Consider the following 15,188-nt stretch of genomic DNA (forward strand, 5'->3'; position numbering starts at 1 on the left):
CACAGCAACCTATTTAGCACCGTGCAGGAACTCAGGAAACCTGGCTTGGGGAGGGGCGCCCCTCAGCTGGCCCCAACCTAGCCCGCTCCACAAGTTGCTGCGGTGGCCCAGCCAGAGTCCTCACACCCCTGCACCCCAACCCTCTGCCCCAGCCCTGAGCCCCCTTCCACACTCCAAATCCCTCTGCCCTACCCTCAACTCATGAATTTTGTTATGTGCTCCAATATGAAGGTCGTGTCACATCACCTCCATATTGGTGCACATCATAAAATTCATTCTGCACATGGGTAGGAAAAATTAGAGGGAACATTGGTTGTGTCCCTGAACATCTTGGCTAACAGCCATTGATGGACCTATCCTCCATGAACTTATCTAATTCTTCTTTTTAACCCATTTATCCTTTTGGCCTTCACAGTATCACCTGGCAACAGGTTCTACAGATTGTGTGGAAAAAATACTTGAAGCTGCTGCCTATATCTTTATTAGATGAGTCCTGGTTCTTGTATTATGCGAAGGGATAAATAATTCATTTTTGTGACAATCATAATTTTATAGACTTCTAACATATCTCTCCTAATATGGAAGCTGATTCATTCCCCGTTCATCGTTTTTTGTTACCCTTCTCTGTACTTTTTTCTAATTCTATCATCTTTTTTGGAGATGGGGTGACTAGAACTGCATGTAATATTCAAGGTGTGGGATTTATACAGTAGTAATAGATTTTCTTATTTTCTATCCCTTTCCTAATTGTTCATAACACTGTGAGCTTTTTTTGACCGACGCTGCATATGGAGCGGATGTTTTCAGAGAACTATCCACAATGATTCTAAGACCTTTCTTGAGTGGGAACAGGTAGTTTAGATCCCCTCATTGTGTATATGTAGTTGGGATTAGGTTTTCCAATGTGCATTATTGGCATTTTAGAATAGTATCATGAATTGAGATGGTCTATCAGATGCTATAAAGCTTCAACTATGCAAGAAAATTCTGCCTCATTAAATGCTTTTTTAAAAAAAGTTGCACCTTTAACTTTAAATGTCTACTGGGGACATTTAATTTGGTTTAATTTAACCCAATTAGGAACAGGTTTAAATTAAATGAAGCTGCCCCAGCTGTCCATGCACAATTACACCTCTTTAATACTGTGCCCTTTAATTAAACAAGCTGTCCCCTTGCGTGTTCAGGGGACGCTAGACTGTGGGTCGGGGAAGGCGTCTTTGTGGCCTCAGCACCTTAAGGAGGCATCGCTGAGTAAACCCTTACTTCCAACAGCTCCACAACCGCAGCTGGGAGTCACCAGAACCCGGGGCCCGCCCTGCTTCTGGGTCTGTACGATGCCATCCGAAAATGAACCTAAAAGCCCCCCAGAAAGGGGGGATGAGCGGGGAGGTTTAGGGGGGGTTGACAAAGGCTGGGTTCTCTTGGGCTGAGTGGGATGCTGCAGGTGGGGCAGCAGGGAGAGGGATGGGGTGGGGGGTGGGCAGGGGCTGGGCCCCCTTGTGGGGGGATGGGAGAGATGAGCCCTTAGGCCTCGCACTGGCTGTACGCCACCACCCCCCTGGGGAGCTTCATCCAGCCTGCAGCTCTCCCCCATGTGGCTCTGGGTACCACTTCCGCCTCTGTAGGTGTCATGGCGGACGGGCCTCCTTCCGCCTCGCTGGGTGTTATGGCGGAAGGAGGGGGCGGGGCTGAGAACAGGCCGCCATCTTTCCTTCGGTGCGCCCTTAGTGAAAATGGCGGCGGCGGGGGCGGGGCTACGGGTCAGGTGACTAGGGGCGGGGCGGGGCTCCAGCACTCGGCGCGCGCGACGCGGCAGGCAGCGGGCGCGGCGCGAGAGGCTCCGATGGCGGCGGTTGCGGGCTCCGTCCTGAGGGGGCTGCTGAGGAGACGTGAGGGACAGGGACCCTCTGACCCCTCCCTGACCTCTGACCCCTCCCCTTGCACCCTGACCTGCCCCCCCCCGCCGTGTCAGCCATGGGGGCGAACCCCCCCTCATGTCCAGCCCCCCCCCAGTTTAGGAGCCCCCCCCCACTTCGCCCCAGGGTCACCCCCCCTCCTGGTCCTGCCCCCCCCAGGCACCTCGTTCTCTCCTGCTGCTGACCCCCCCCTAATTTCAGGTAGCCCCCCCCTGTGCAGGCTGCCCCCCCCTCCCTGTGCAGCCCCCCCCCCCAGTCAATAGCCCTCTGGCAGCTGGGGCTGGATGGGCGGGGCGGGGCGCCCTACAGAGGCGGCGTGAGCCGGTGGGTAGAGCACAGGCCTGGGGGTGCAAGTCCCCGCCCCCTGCCTCAGTTTCCCCACCTGTACAACGCAGGGGGGGACCAGGCTACCCACCTGCTCCGCGTGGCCCACGCGGATTCTGACCCGCCGGGCGGCGTTAGCCGTGCGTGCGTGTGCCCGGCGCCGTGGACGCGGTTTCTGGACCCGACGGTGGAAGCGTTTATCGGCCTGGGCGGATTTGCGTTGAAATACGTCGGCGGGTAGCTGCGTGGATCGGCTGGGCCCTCGCGAGGGAGGACGAACCAGTGGTTAACATGCTGGGCCGGGCCTTGAGAGAGCTAGGTTCAGTCTCCCCTGCCCCCTCTCACCCCCCGGTTCCCCTGTGTGATCTGGGGCAAGTCCCTTATTCGCACCGTGGGTCAGGCCTGGCCTACGCTAAAAAGTTAGATTGACCCTCAGCTATGTTGCTCAGCGGTGTGAAAAATCCCCCCCCCCAAGCGATGCAGTTATGTCGTCCTAACCCCCCTTCCCTCCCCCGTGTGGATAATTCAGCTGACCTAGCTACCACCTCTCGGGCAGGTGGATTGCGTACAGGAGAACCCCTGCCATGGGTGTCGGTCGTGTCTACGCTGAAGCATTTCAAGAGCAGACAAGCCCTCGGTTTTCCCAGTTGTACAATGGGAATACCAGCCCAGCCTGGCCCTCTCTCACTGGAGGATTGGGCAGTGCTCAGATACTACAGTAAGGGGCGGGGGGCGCGGTGGTGGCATAGAATAGAAGTACTGAAGATAGCTAGATCGGGATCTGCTCCAATTCCCAGGGCTTCTGCGTGCGCGGAATCTTTCCGGAGAAAACATTTTGCAAACAGAGGCGAAGCAGGGTGGCCTGAGCACCCAGGCTCGGCCCCGGGGAAAGACTTGGGCAAGGAGTTACCTGTTGCCCAGTTGCTTCTGGGTGCAAACAGCTCTGAACCTCTCTCTCCCCCGCCCCTCCAATGTGAACATGCTTTTTATGAGCCAGACTCCGAAAGCCTGTTCAGAGGACACTAGGGGAAAGGTTGTGTCTCAGATAGCACTGCACTGACGTGCAGCGTTGAGTATTGTCCCAGGAATGCATGGGATGTTCAGGGGGTTTTATGTCTCCCTTCTCTTACCCCTTCCCTCCAAACATCCGAAAGTCCTTTGTGGACGTGAGTGAATTCAGCCTCACAGCCCTGTGAAGTAGCTCAGTGTCCTTGCTCTACAGTTGGGGAAACTGAGGTGCAGAGTGGGGATGGGACTTGCCTGAGGTCACAGAACAGGTCGGTGACAGAACTGGTCCCGATAGGGATGGTTAGAGCAGGGGGGGGCTGGGAGTCAAGACTCCAGGGTTCTATCCCAGCTCTGGCAGGGAAGTGGTGCCTAGTGGTTAGAACAGGAAGGGTGGGAGTCAGGACTCCTGGGTTCTATACCTGGTTGTGGGAAGACAATGGTGTCTAGTGGTTAGAACAAGGCGGCTGAGAGTAGAGACTCAGGTTCAGTTCTTAGCTCTGAGAGGGAGTGTGTTCTAGTGGTGAGAATAGAGAGGGATGTGGGGCTAGGACTCTTGGGTTCTCTTTCCAGATGTTGCAAGTCACGTCCCCACTTTATGCCTCCGTTTCCCCAAGTTGCAAAATGCAGCTAATGTTGCTCCCCCTCATGTGGGTGGTGAGGATTAAGGCACTGCAGATGAACAAGGGAGCAGTCTGCTCGTTTACATACAAATAAAGCTGTTCAAGTTGTGCAGGTTTGAGATCCCCTAGGAAGGACGGAGACAAGTCTGGGGATTTTTTTCAGAGATAAAATTGGGGGAGGGGGACCACTGTGTAAATAAAATTGCATAATAAATTCCGCACCTAGAGGAAGATTTTAAAAAAGCACCACCTGGAAAAAATTAACCCACCCTCCTCCTTTTCTCTAACGACACCAGCTTCCTTATGTGCTCTGTGTCTTATCGCTCCATCTCCATGCAGCTCCCTGGTTAATTATTCTTCCAAACCCTTGCCTCTGTCAAGACGCATTGAACCTTGGAGGCAGCACTGAGCTTTAATCTTTGCCTGGCGAGGAAAACCGAGGCTGAGACACTGTAACTTGGGTTCCATCATTTGGGCTGCGAAATTCTGACTCAGGCACTGACTTTCAAAAGGGCCAAGCCCAGAAGAGCTCCGACGGCACTGAATGTGCCCGTAGGCCCCTTTGTGCTGTGCAATATGCAGACAGCCTCTGTGTCAGAGCTTACAGATGAAATAGACAAGGGGTGGGAGGGGAAACTCAGATATGGGGGAAAAGGGATGTGCCTGAGGTCTGTGGCAGAGCCAAGAATAGAACCCAGGAGTCCTGAGTCTCCTGTGCCCTATCCATTGGGCTACACTGCTCCTCTTATGTTTACCAAACTCTGCCCCATTTAATAGTGCAGCCCAGTATGCCCCCAGGGAATTCTCCTGCGCTGGGATCCCTGATGTTAATAGGCCGCGTTTCTCTTTTCCCAGAGCTGTCCGCTCAGAGTCAGCCACTGCTGAGCTTCAGAGCCATGTCGTCGGCCCCAGAGCAACCCCCTGCATCTCACAGCTATGAGACTCTGAAGGTGTCCCGGGTGCGGGAGAAAGTGTTCCACGTGGAGCTGAACCGGCCGGACAAACGGAACGCCATGAATGCAGTCTTCTGGAGGTAATCCTAGAATCGCTGGTGGAGGGGCCCATGAGAGATCCCCTAGCGCCCCCCCCCCCCTCAATCCCCTTATGCTGAGGCTAGATTGTGTCCCTAGACAACAAGAAACAAGCAAGGAGAGGGAAGCGGCCAGTTAGTGGCTGTTCTTGTGGTGTCGACAGCACACGTTGCTCTGCCAGGCGGTGGGTGAACTGGGTCAAATCTCAATCAGATTTCTGCCCCAGTGAGCCCAGAACCGAATGTGACCGCATCAGGGTGGGGCAGCATTGGAGTGCAGTGGTTCTCACCCATTCTGGGATTAGGACCAAACCTTGATGGCTTGTCGTAACCCGGTAAATAGCCATAGTGCTAAAATAAACCAAACACATCTGGCTTACTACATATTTCTTACCCTTGCTGTAGAATATACAAATCAATGTGATACGTACTAAGTACACCACGCGTACCACAGCAGTGGCTCCTGTCCCAAGGGCTGGCTCGGCTCTGCTCCCCGCTCCCAGCGTGGCGACCTGGGGTACTGGGACGCAGCGCCACTCAAGTTTGGCCCAACCACCCCTTTGTCATGATGGAGGGGTAGATGGGCCAAACTTGCAACAATGTGCCCCATGTAACAGTGCTCGCAGTGGGGAGCCATGCCCAGCCAGCCCCACGGGACTGGAGCTGCTATTGTGGGATGTATACACAGCGAGCTCTGCAACCCTCCCACCCCACCCTGGGGGCAGGACACTCTCCCTCCCCCCATGGACGTCCTGCCTGGCCATTTGACACATTCTAGTCACGCACGTTGGAGTTGCAACTTAGGGGTTGAGAAACCCTGGAAAGAGGGGATGTGTCATGGGAGGAAGCTGTACTGGGAGAAGCCACAGCTGATTTCCTGAAATGGCTGGGAGCAGTCCTGGTGAACTGAAGAGGTCTGGTGAAAGGTAGGTTTGTGTTTAGGGGCTGGGGCTCAGAAGACATGGGTTCGATTCCTGCCTCTGCCGCGGATTCCTTTTCAGCACAGCTGGCCTATAAAGCCCTCTTCTAAAGCAGCACGTTTCCTGGTGAGGTGCTGCCGATAGGATGTTCTTAGCTGGGTTCGCTGTTGCTTTACCATCCTCACCCTGAGTTGGGATGTTTCCATGTCCTTCCCCAGTTTTAGCCTGTCTGATCCCACACCACCCAAGAGATCAAAAACAAAGGTGGGGTTTTGATTCTCTTGCGCTCGTGCTGTGCCATGTGTCTCCTCTAAGCCAACTGTCTTTGCACTGTAAGAGCCTCGTCCCCAAGTCACGTCCAACAGGTAGGGAACTGGCCTTGAAACTTGTTGGAGCCGGTTGGGTCTTGTCATCAGACGCTACCGATGTAGTGCTCAGCTCTGTTCAATGTTGATATCAGTCGGCTGCGTGCGTGTTCCCTCTGTGTGCTGTCCCAGCTCTGCGCAGATCACTGGCACAGCAGACCCTGAGAGACCCCCCCCAATGACCACAGACTCTTGTAAGGTACGAAGGCACCCGAGCCAGGTTTATTGTCAAAGAGAAACACAGTCTCCAGCTCCCTGAATCAGATATCCAAGGTGCTGCTAGCTAGTACATATGTGCTCCCTGACAATGGACCGGCTCAATCAGTGGCGGGACTTTCCCTAGGCCAGACAAAGACATCCACTCAGGGATGCATTCTAATACACAGGTACAAACAGATTACACATCACTCCTGAGTAGCAAGGTGCAATCCCTCGACGTAGCAAGGTGCCGCCTCTCACCTTGTACATGTTGGTTCAAACAAAACAACTCTGTCCATCATATTCCCCTTTTGACCCTGTCTTTAGGATGGGTCGGCTTGTTCCTTGTTATCGGTGTGGAACGTTCCAGTATCAGAGTGTCCGGGTACCTCTAGTGTCCAGTATCTTTTAGGTGTGTGTATTTTTGCAGCATCAGCCCTTTCCTTGCCAGCGTCTGTGAGCAGGGTCTGCCTCTGGCTCACAGCTTAACTTTGCTTTACGTTAGCAAAGTTTTGACCATTACTTTCATTCAGGCCTTAGGCCTCATACCGGGCCTCTGATACCAAGGTTTATATCTCAGGGCTTCCTCTTACTACAGGTCTCAGCCTGGTGGGATGGTGTCTGGATCAGCCAATGGGTCGGAGTCTGAACTCCTTTCTCGCCCCTAGAGAGTGAGCGGGGTGCGCTCAAGAAATAGGGATGAGGGTTTTTGTAATTTTTTGGGATGGCTGAAGTAACTGTTCCTCTAGCGAGAGCCCGGTTGATCTCCCGTTGCTCTGATCCCTGCAGGGAGATGGTGGTGTGTTTCAACAAGATCGCCCAGGACTCGGAGTGCCACGCAGTGGTGGTGTCGGGTGCCGGGAAGCTATTCACTGCAGGTAAGGAAACCCGAATGTGCTGGACGCGGGGAGAGCCTCGGATGAGCGGCTTATGTGTCGTGGAGATGGGATGGGTTCCCTGCCGGCCGGAGGCCAGCTCCCGGGTTGCGATAGTGACCAGTCGCTATGCAAGAGGTTCTTTCAGTGGACATCGTTTGACTTAGGAGTGGCACTGGGCCAGTCTCAGCATCGCCTCCCCCGGTGTGGGGCTGGCAGGACTCTTCTGGGCCGGGCCAGTAGAAGCCATCCTGGGCCAGTCTCAGTGCATCTCCCCTGGTTGGGGCAGGTAGGAGCAACACCAGTCTCAGGCATGAGTCTCCTCCCCCTGTCCTGCATGACCCGGGGGCCCTGACCTCACCACTAGCAGTCAGTGTCTTAGCAGCTGAGTGTCCAGGTCCCTAGATCTGGGCCTGCAGGGCCACAGGGAGGTCGATCGGTAGTCTTGTGATTGAAGTAGGGCTGTCTGTGATTTCCCTCCTGCCCTCACCCCCCTGCCGTAGGCATCGACCTCATGGAGATGGGCAGCGTGTTTGTGATGGTGGAAGGGGACGACACGGCTCGCAAGGCGTGGAACCTGCGCAAGAAGATCAGGGAGTATCAGGAGAGCTTCACGGTGCTGGAGAGGGTGAGAAGGCTCGGCAGGGACACAAGCCAGGCAGATGTTCTTGCCTGGTGTGGACTAGGAGGGAAATGTTTGCTTATCTTAATCGTGTGTATGAAATGCAAGTAGAAAGCAGGCCTTAAAGCCTAAACTTCAGGCTTCAGACTAGCTAAAGTTAAGTTTGTTAGGAGGAGTAAATAAAAAGTATGAATAGTTGTGACACCAGCCACAACCTTGAGTCATGGTCATCAATGTGTTTTCGTTTTAACAAGTGGTGTAGGGGAATTTTTAAATGGTTTGAAATATTAGCAACTGCAGAATTTGCATTGATGCGAATGATAATTAAAATATTATTAATAGCCAATAACATATTTGAGTATAAAAATTAAATATAATAGCAAAAAAATTAAATTTAATATTAATCAGCCTATAATTCAGTATAAATAGGGTAGCTCCCAATTTATAGAACGCTTCATGCACAGCTTAAGAAAAAACCCTTTACCCATTTCTTCATCAAAAAAATGAATTGCCCCTTAATGTTATTTCATCTTAAAATGCAAGTATAAATATAACATTATTATGCTGTAAAGTCTTTTGTGCATGCTTGCTTTAGTATTATCGTATCATACATTCTTAAATTTCATCTCTCGTCGCTTACAGTGTTGTTGTAGCCGTGTTGGTCCCAAGATATTAGCGCGACAAGGCGGGGCAGTGCAACTGTAATACCCCTAACAGTAATAAAAATGTACAGCACCTGGCACAATGGGGGCTGGGCCATGACTGGGGCACCAGGGTGCTAGCGTAATATACCTAATAGCAATAAAAATATACAGTGCCTAGCACCATGGGGGCCTGATTGATGACTAGAGCTCATGGGCCCTACGATAATACATATAACAACAATAACATGGGATCACCGAGAACTGCATCCGAGCATCTTCCTGGCACTACCTCCCTGACCCCTGGCTAGCACTGTAGCTCCCTGCACCAACCCCCCTTGTGGGAGTGTTCCCTGCCCTTCTCCCATTGTATCGGGGCTTCCCTGCAGCCCCCAGCCCCACTGTCAGCCCTGAAATCTGGATGTGAACCAGAACCTGGCCCATCTGGACAGAGCAGGGCGTAGAAGCCCCAACGAGCCAGCGTCCCTGCTACCCTTAGTAGTGGGTTTCCGAGCTGGGCAGGGGTTGATTTGCTTTGGCTCCTCTGATTAACGTCCCCTTGGCTTTCTTCCAGTGTCCGAAGCCCGTGATTGCCGCTGTCCACGGAGGCTGCATTGGGGGAGGTGAGGCCCATCGGCTTGGGAATGGGGCTCCTCGTGGGGGTGAGATGGGCTGGAATCAGCAATAGGCCGTGGGCCTTTCGCGCCTAGATCCCTGCTTCCAAACGGGCACAGGCCGTGAGGGACTGAAGGCACCGGCTGTTCAGCAGCCTGTGTGCGATGAGTGTGCTGAGGGTGCGACTCCCAGCAGAGAGGCGGCCAAACTGCCCTCAGAACTGACACTAGTTGGCAGCCTCACAGCAAGGCCAAGCCGGCAGTTATATCAGTGAATCAGTAGGGGGCACCCTTCCCTCTGAGTTAGTATTGAACCCCACACAGCACTAGGGGGCGCCGTGCACCCATCCATATAGGGGATGCCCCAAGGGGAGTTTTTGTCCGAACCTCCCTGAAGACTTCGGGCACCAGAGAGAGGGAGAACGAGGAAAGGAAAGCGGAAAGGGTGGGAATGTTAGGCAGGACCAGAACGACTGTCGGTTCCTTTTGCAGGTGTAGACCTGATCTCTGCCTGTGATATCCGGTATTGCACCCAGGATGCATGGTTCCAAATTAAGGTATGACCCCAGCCTTCTGCTGCTTTTGTCGCTGGCTTTTTAAGCATGTTTTGGGGCATGCTGGGACAGCACTGTGCTTTTTTTGGCTCTATTACTTTGTAACATCCCAGCAGCACTGCTCTGTTTTCCACCCCGCAGAATATAAGGCATTTACGCAGCTGTGCAATTGTCCTCCAGAATCCGAGCTCCTTTGATGCTTCCCAGGGGTATCCAGGGTTTTCAGGCACCTTTACCATGAGGCAGTCTGGTCTGTTTATCTGCGCCCTGAAACCACCAGGCTCTGGCCCTGCTCTCTCTGTACAGGCAGTGATAGGCACACACTAACTCATGGGCCCTGGGATTATCCCTCTGGAGTGCCCAGCCCCTGCTGTGCAGAACTCTCAGATCCCAAAAGAAAAATACACGCCAGCTTGTAAGACTCAATGCAATTATGTAGAGTGAGAATAAGTTTATTGTCAAACAGAGATTCAAGTGCTAGCAAGTGAGAAGATTGGAAAGAAACGGTTACATATAAAACAAAATCATAACGCTTCTTAGAGCCTCCCCTTCTCTAACAGGGCATCCCCCCCGTCTCCTACAAGATAGCGGAACCCCAGTGTTTTCAACAAGTTTACTTCCTAGGTGAAAGGTGCCAGATTGTCGCTCTGCACCCCCAAATATACCAAAAACAAACCTGCGATGTTCACCTCAAAATAGGGCATCTCCTCTCTTCCCCTTTGGTTTAGCTCTTCTCGTTAATTTCCTTCTGACGTCTCTTCCAGCTCTTCACGGGCATTGGCATGCTAATAGACGCCTATTGTATGACACAGTGAGAGAAGTCTCAAGGCACGCTACCTTTGAGTGACCTGCTTTCAACTACAGCCCTAAAGAACAGAATTTTCAGCATATATAGAACTCCTCACTATTTTCTGTACTTAAATTTTGCAGTGATTACAATGACCAGTGTGACGCAGGTTTTCAGTAGAGGTCTTACATGACCCTTTTGGTGAGCCCATGGGCTCCCTATACCCTTATGTACCCCTGTGGCAGGTGGCATCAAGAAGTCCCTGAGTCACAGTTGCCTTTCATGGTTCTGCAGAACCCCTTTTGGGATTTGTACTGATGCCTGAGGCAGGAGAGATTCGTGGTTTAAGACCCGGGTTCCGTCCCTGCTGCCGTTATGTAGCCGGGGCCGTTTCCCCGCGGATCATGGTCACAGAATCACACCCACCCTGCCCCCGCACGGTGCAGCTCCCTTGTGTTTTGTGTGGTCCAGTGAGCTGACGCCCCTTCTGCCTCGCATCTAGGCACGAGGGTGTCTGATCCCTGCCCTTCTCTCCCCCCTTGCAGGAGGTGGATATCGGGCTGGCGGCAGACGTGGGCACGCTGCAGCGCTTGCCCCGGATCATCGGGAACCAGAGGTATGTACCTGTGGCCGGTTTCAAACGTGGGGACAGGTCAGAGCCTGGATTCTCCCCAGCCCCGTTAAAAGAGGCAGTCAGTTGACTGAGAGCTGGTAGATCCATGGGGGTTAGGTTGGGTGCCACAGAATCTGAGCATCAGCGCCTGGAAAAATGCCCCTTTCACACTTCTCCGGGCCCTGTCCTCCCTCACCCCAGGTCCCACCACAGCCCCCCATCGTGGGGAGTCGATTCCACCTTTGACCCCCAATTTGAGCATCGCTGACTCTTCCTGGCCATGCTCCTTGAATTGAATTGGCCACATTCTAGGCTGACTCATGCCTCTGCCCACGGGACCTTGCTGGGGAGGGGGAGTGGGAACAGCCCAAGGCCTGCGGCGCTTAGAGAGACTGTGGAGGGCTCCAGCCCAGCTGAAGGGCAAGAGGATTTAGGATCCATTCTCCCCCACCTAGTACTCCCCACTGGTCGCCCAGCACCCCTGGAACGTGGCTGGGTGTTGGGGAGTAGCTGTGTTTCCGGCAGGGCAGGGCCGCAGGCTTGCTGTGCTGGCAGAGGGAGAGGGGAGACGTGGAGGAGGGATCTGTACAGCGTAGCTGGCAAGGTGCAGCCTCTCCCCGAGGCGGGTGTGTGTGTGTCTGTGTCTGTGTCATGCCCACACCTGTCCCTGTGCTCTCCCTCCCCAGCCTGGTGAACGAACTGGCCTTCACCGCCCGCAAGATGATGGCTCCGGAAGCTGAGAGCAGCGGCCTGGTCAGGTAGCCGCCCCCATACGCATGTTACCCAGGGGGGCGAATGCCCCCCTCCTTCCAGAGGCAAAGCCGCCTGTGCTGCCAACACACAGGTGGCTAAAGGAGGCACAGAGAGGGCTTGGGGGCTTCTCCTAAACTTCCTACGTCTGTGGCTGTTGTGGGAGGAGACCCAGGAGTCCTGGCTCCCCTGCCAGAGCTGGGGATAGAACCGAGTCGCCCTCTGTGTGACTCCTTCTCCCGTGCAGGCTGAGGGCTTCCTTCCCCCCACTGCATGGGTTTATGGGGTAGAGCCACTGGGGTGTCCAGGCCACGCCCCCTGTCGTGATGTGCACGGTGACTGGCTGGAGACCCCGCGGCTGCGAACTGGTTCTGTCCCATGCGCAAGGTGGTGGCGCGGTGTCCCGGCTCTGGGGGTCGGAGCGCCCCCCTTAGCTTCACATGGCTCCTCCTCCTCTCCCCAGCCGGGTTTTCCAGGACAAGCAGGCCATGCTGGAGGGCGCCTTTGAGCTGGCGGCCGACATCGCTGGCAAGAGCCCCGTGGCCGTGCAGGGCACCAAGGTCAACCTAATCTACTCCAGGGACCACTCCGTGCCCGAGGGCCTGCGGTACATGGTGAGCAACCAAGCTGCTGCCCCCTAGCCCTGACCCACAGCCCCCTGGGGTCCCCACCCACAGCTCTGCCAGTGCCCCTCATTCCTGGCCTCTGGGCTTCCCACACACAGCTGTGCCAGTGCCCCTCAACCCCAACCCACAGCCCCTGCTAGCCCAGCCCTGGGCTCCCCCGGCACAGCTCTGCCGATGCCCTTCATTCCTGACCCCCAGCCCTCTGGGCTCCCCACACACAGCTGTGCCAGTGCCCCTCAACTCCGACCCACAGCCCCTGCTATCCCAGCCCTGGGCTCCCCCGGCACAGCTCTGCCGGTGCCCTTCATTCCTGACTCCCAGCCCTCTGGGCTCCCCACACACAGCTGTGCCAGTGCCCCTCCATCCCGACCTGCAGCCCCTGCCCCGGAGCTCTGCCTGCAGCCCCCTGTGGCTAGAGGCGAATGGCCCAGTGCGTTACCTGCCCTGCCTCCCCCAGGCCACCTGGAACATGAGCATGCTGCAGACTGAGGACCTCATGAAATCTGCTCAGGCTGCCCTGGAGAAGAAGAGCCCCAAGGACGTCCTGTACTCCAAGATGTAGCTGCGGCTCAGTCGGACTCTTTGCCCACGGTGCCTTTAGTGTGACCCCCTTTCTGGGGCGGGCCCTGGGGCCTGCACTAGCCCCGAGAGCTCGTTTCAGAGCAGAAGCAGCCACCAATGAGATCAACCCAGAGTTGTTATTAATAAACTGAAAGCCAAGCAAACCTGCCCTCTGCTGCATGAGGTCTGGGGCTGAGCAGTGGGGCCAGGGCCAGCCGTGAGCAGCCGCGTGGCCCAGAGGGAGGGGTCCAGGGTTTGAACATGGGAGAACGGGAGCCCCAGGTGGGGGCTGGACAGTGGCAAGGGGCAGAGGCCAAGGCCGGGAATAGCCTCCCCAGGGGGGCCGCTGGAAGGAGCAGCCACTGTAGCGGTTACCCAAGCGGCCGGGGGGTGTTTGGGGAGACACCTCCTCTTCCTGCCCCCAAGGTGGGGGAGGGGGAAAGCGGGACTCTCAGGCCTACACCAGGCAGCTGGCGGAGGCTGAATTGCAGTGTGAGCGACGCTGCCCCTAGGAGGGGGCACCAGCCCCAGGGGAACGGTAGGGCTTGGCCATACAGCAGGTGCTCTCTGCCCCCTTGCTGCTGGCTCAGGCACCAGAGCTAAAGTGGGGGGCTGGTGGGTGGGGAGCCCAACAGGGGAAAAGGGGGGTTGATGTGTCCCCTTAGCATGAGGGAGCCTTGTGGGTCCCTGCCGGGGCTCAGCCCCCTGCCTCCATGGGCTGCTTTCTTCCCCCCCTCCCCCCCCCCACGCCAGAGATGGGCATTTTGCAACCTCTCAACATCTCCCTGGAGCACCCAGTCCCGGGCTGCTCACAGACCCACTGTTCCCAAGGGAACAGGGGCCACCGCTTGTTCCTTACACGGTCGAAGGCCGTGCCCCTGAACACACGGCACCGCCGGGGGGGGGCTATAGTGAAAACAGGGCCATGTTTATTTAACAAACAGCTTCTGCAGCCAGGAAGCCACAATCCTAACCCCGGCTTCTCCGTCCATGGTCCTGCCACCAGTGTCAGCCAAGCCTGGCCGTGGGCCCCCTTCCACCAAACAAACCCCGTTACCAGGCTGGGTGAAGGATAACGGGGGAACTGCTGCACCCCCCCTTCCCCCTCCTCCCCAGCTGGAGCTGAAGCAGTTCATTGTCTTTACTCCCTGCGGTTCTGGGTTGTTTTCCAAAAGGACCCAAGTCTCCTGAGTAGCATTTTGCTGCGTCTGTCAATGGGTGACCGTTGTGAAATTGGCACGTGAGCTGCCTAGGAGTGAGAAGGGGGCTGTACCTGATGCCTGCCAGGCGTCTGTGCCCCCCTTTTTGGCAGACCTACAGCCCATAATAGTACAGACCCTGTGCTTTGCAGTCGGCCGCAGGCTTTCAGCAGAGACCTTAGGAGACACCCTGTAGTGACTACAGCAAGACCAGCGCCGGGGAGCCCTGTATCTGTGATGCACCTGCTGCCGTTGGCACAGAGCGCTCCCTGGCTCCCATGGGTGCTGAAATCCCCTCAGCAGCACCCACCAGCCAGCCAGGCTGGCGCCGCCCACGTGCACAGCGATCGCCAAAGCTGGCACAGCTCTGAGTTTTCTCCGTGGGGCTGAACCACAAATTCATTGCTTTGACCTTTCACGGCATTGAAAAGCTTCATTTCAGGGCACCAAAAATACTGAGCGTTTTTTTTCTCCTTTTCAAAGTGGGCGGGGGCTGGTTGGCTTGGCTGAAATGGGGCGAACTGAAGCGATTCACCGGCGTTTTGTGGGGAGTGGGGGGTTTTCACCCCGACCTGTCTGGCAAAACCCACCCGAATTCCGTGGTTGCCAAATCTGCGTTTTTGCAGCTGAAAACGTTCTCTCGGCGCCGACGCTCTCAGATGTAGCCGAGGCGGGTAAGAGACGACGCCAGCACGCTAAGCTGTCCTTTCTACCCCACTTCCAAGGGCCCGGGCACACCTGCCTACCCTGCCCTACTCAGCTGTGAACATTGCTTGTTACCTTGTGTGGGAGGGGAGCAATCAACCCATAAAATCCAGCTACTGGGAGAGCTCTGTGGGGGGAGAGGATGCGGCACAGAGCCAAGGGGCGCCGGCTCTTCCAAGCGCCCCACCTCTGTTGGCCTGTCCTCTGGCCCACTTAATGAGCTGCATGGCACAATCCTCCTGAGCAAACAGCGGTGAAGG

The 15,188-nt window shown here is 55.5% G+C and overlaps 1 protein-coding gene across 1 annotated transcript; it reads left to right on the forward strand.

Annotated features, from left to right (window-relative positions):
• Nucleotides 1-1,787: 1,787 nt before the first annotated feature.
• ECH1 (enoyl-CoA hydratase 1) lies at nucleotides 1,788-13,188 on the forward strand. The gene is made up of 10 exons (XM_054010272.1): nucleotides 1,788-1,889; nucleotides 4,724-4,901; nucleotides 7,171-7,259; nucleotides 7,760-7,884; nucleotides 9,094-9,142; nucleotides 9,626-9,690; nucleotides 11,020-11,090; nucleotides 11,774-11,845; nucleotides 12,301-12,451; nucleotides 12,921-13,188. Exons 1-10 carry the CDS (start codon nucleotides 1,844-1,846, stop codon nucleotides 13,023-13,025), a joined length of 951 nt encoding a protein of 316 aa, XP_053866247.1. The 5' UTR covers nucleotides 1,788-1,843; the 3' UTR covers nucleotides 13,026-13,188.
• The last annotated feature ends 2,000 nt before the right edge of the window (nucleotides 13,189-15,188 follow it).

This window comes from Malaclemys terrapin, chromosome 20 (genome assembly GCF_027887155.1).
Source record: "Malaclemys terrapin pileata isolate rMalTer1 chromosome 20, rMalTer1.hap1, whole genome shotgun sequence".
Lineage (NCBI taxonomy): Eukaryota > Metazoa > Chordata > Testudines > Emydidae > Malaclemys > Malaclemys terrapin.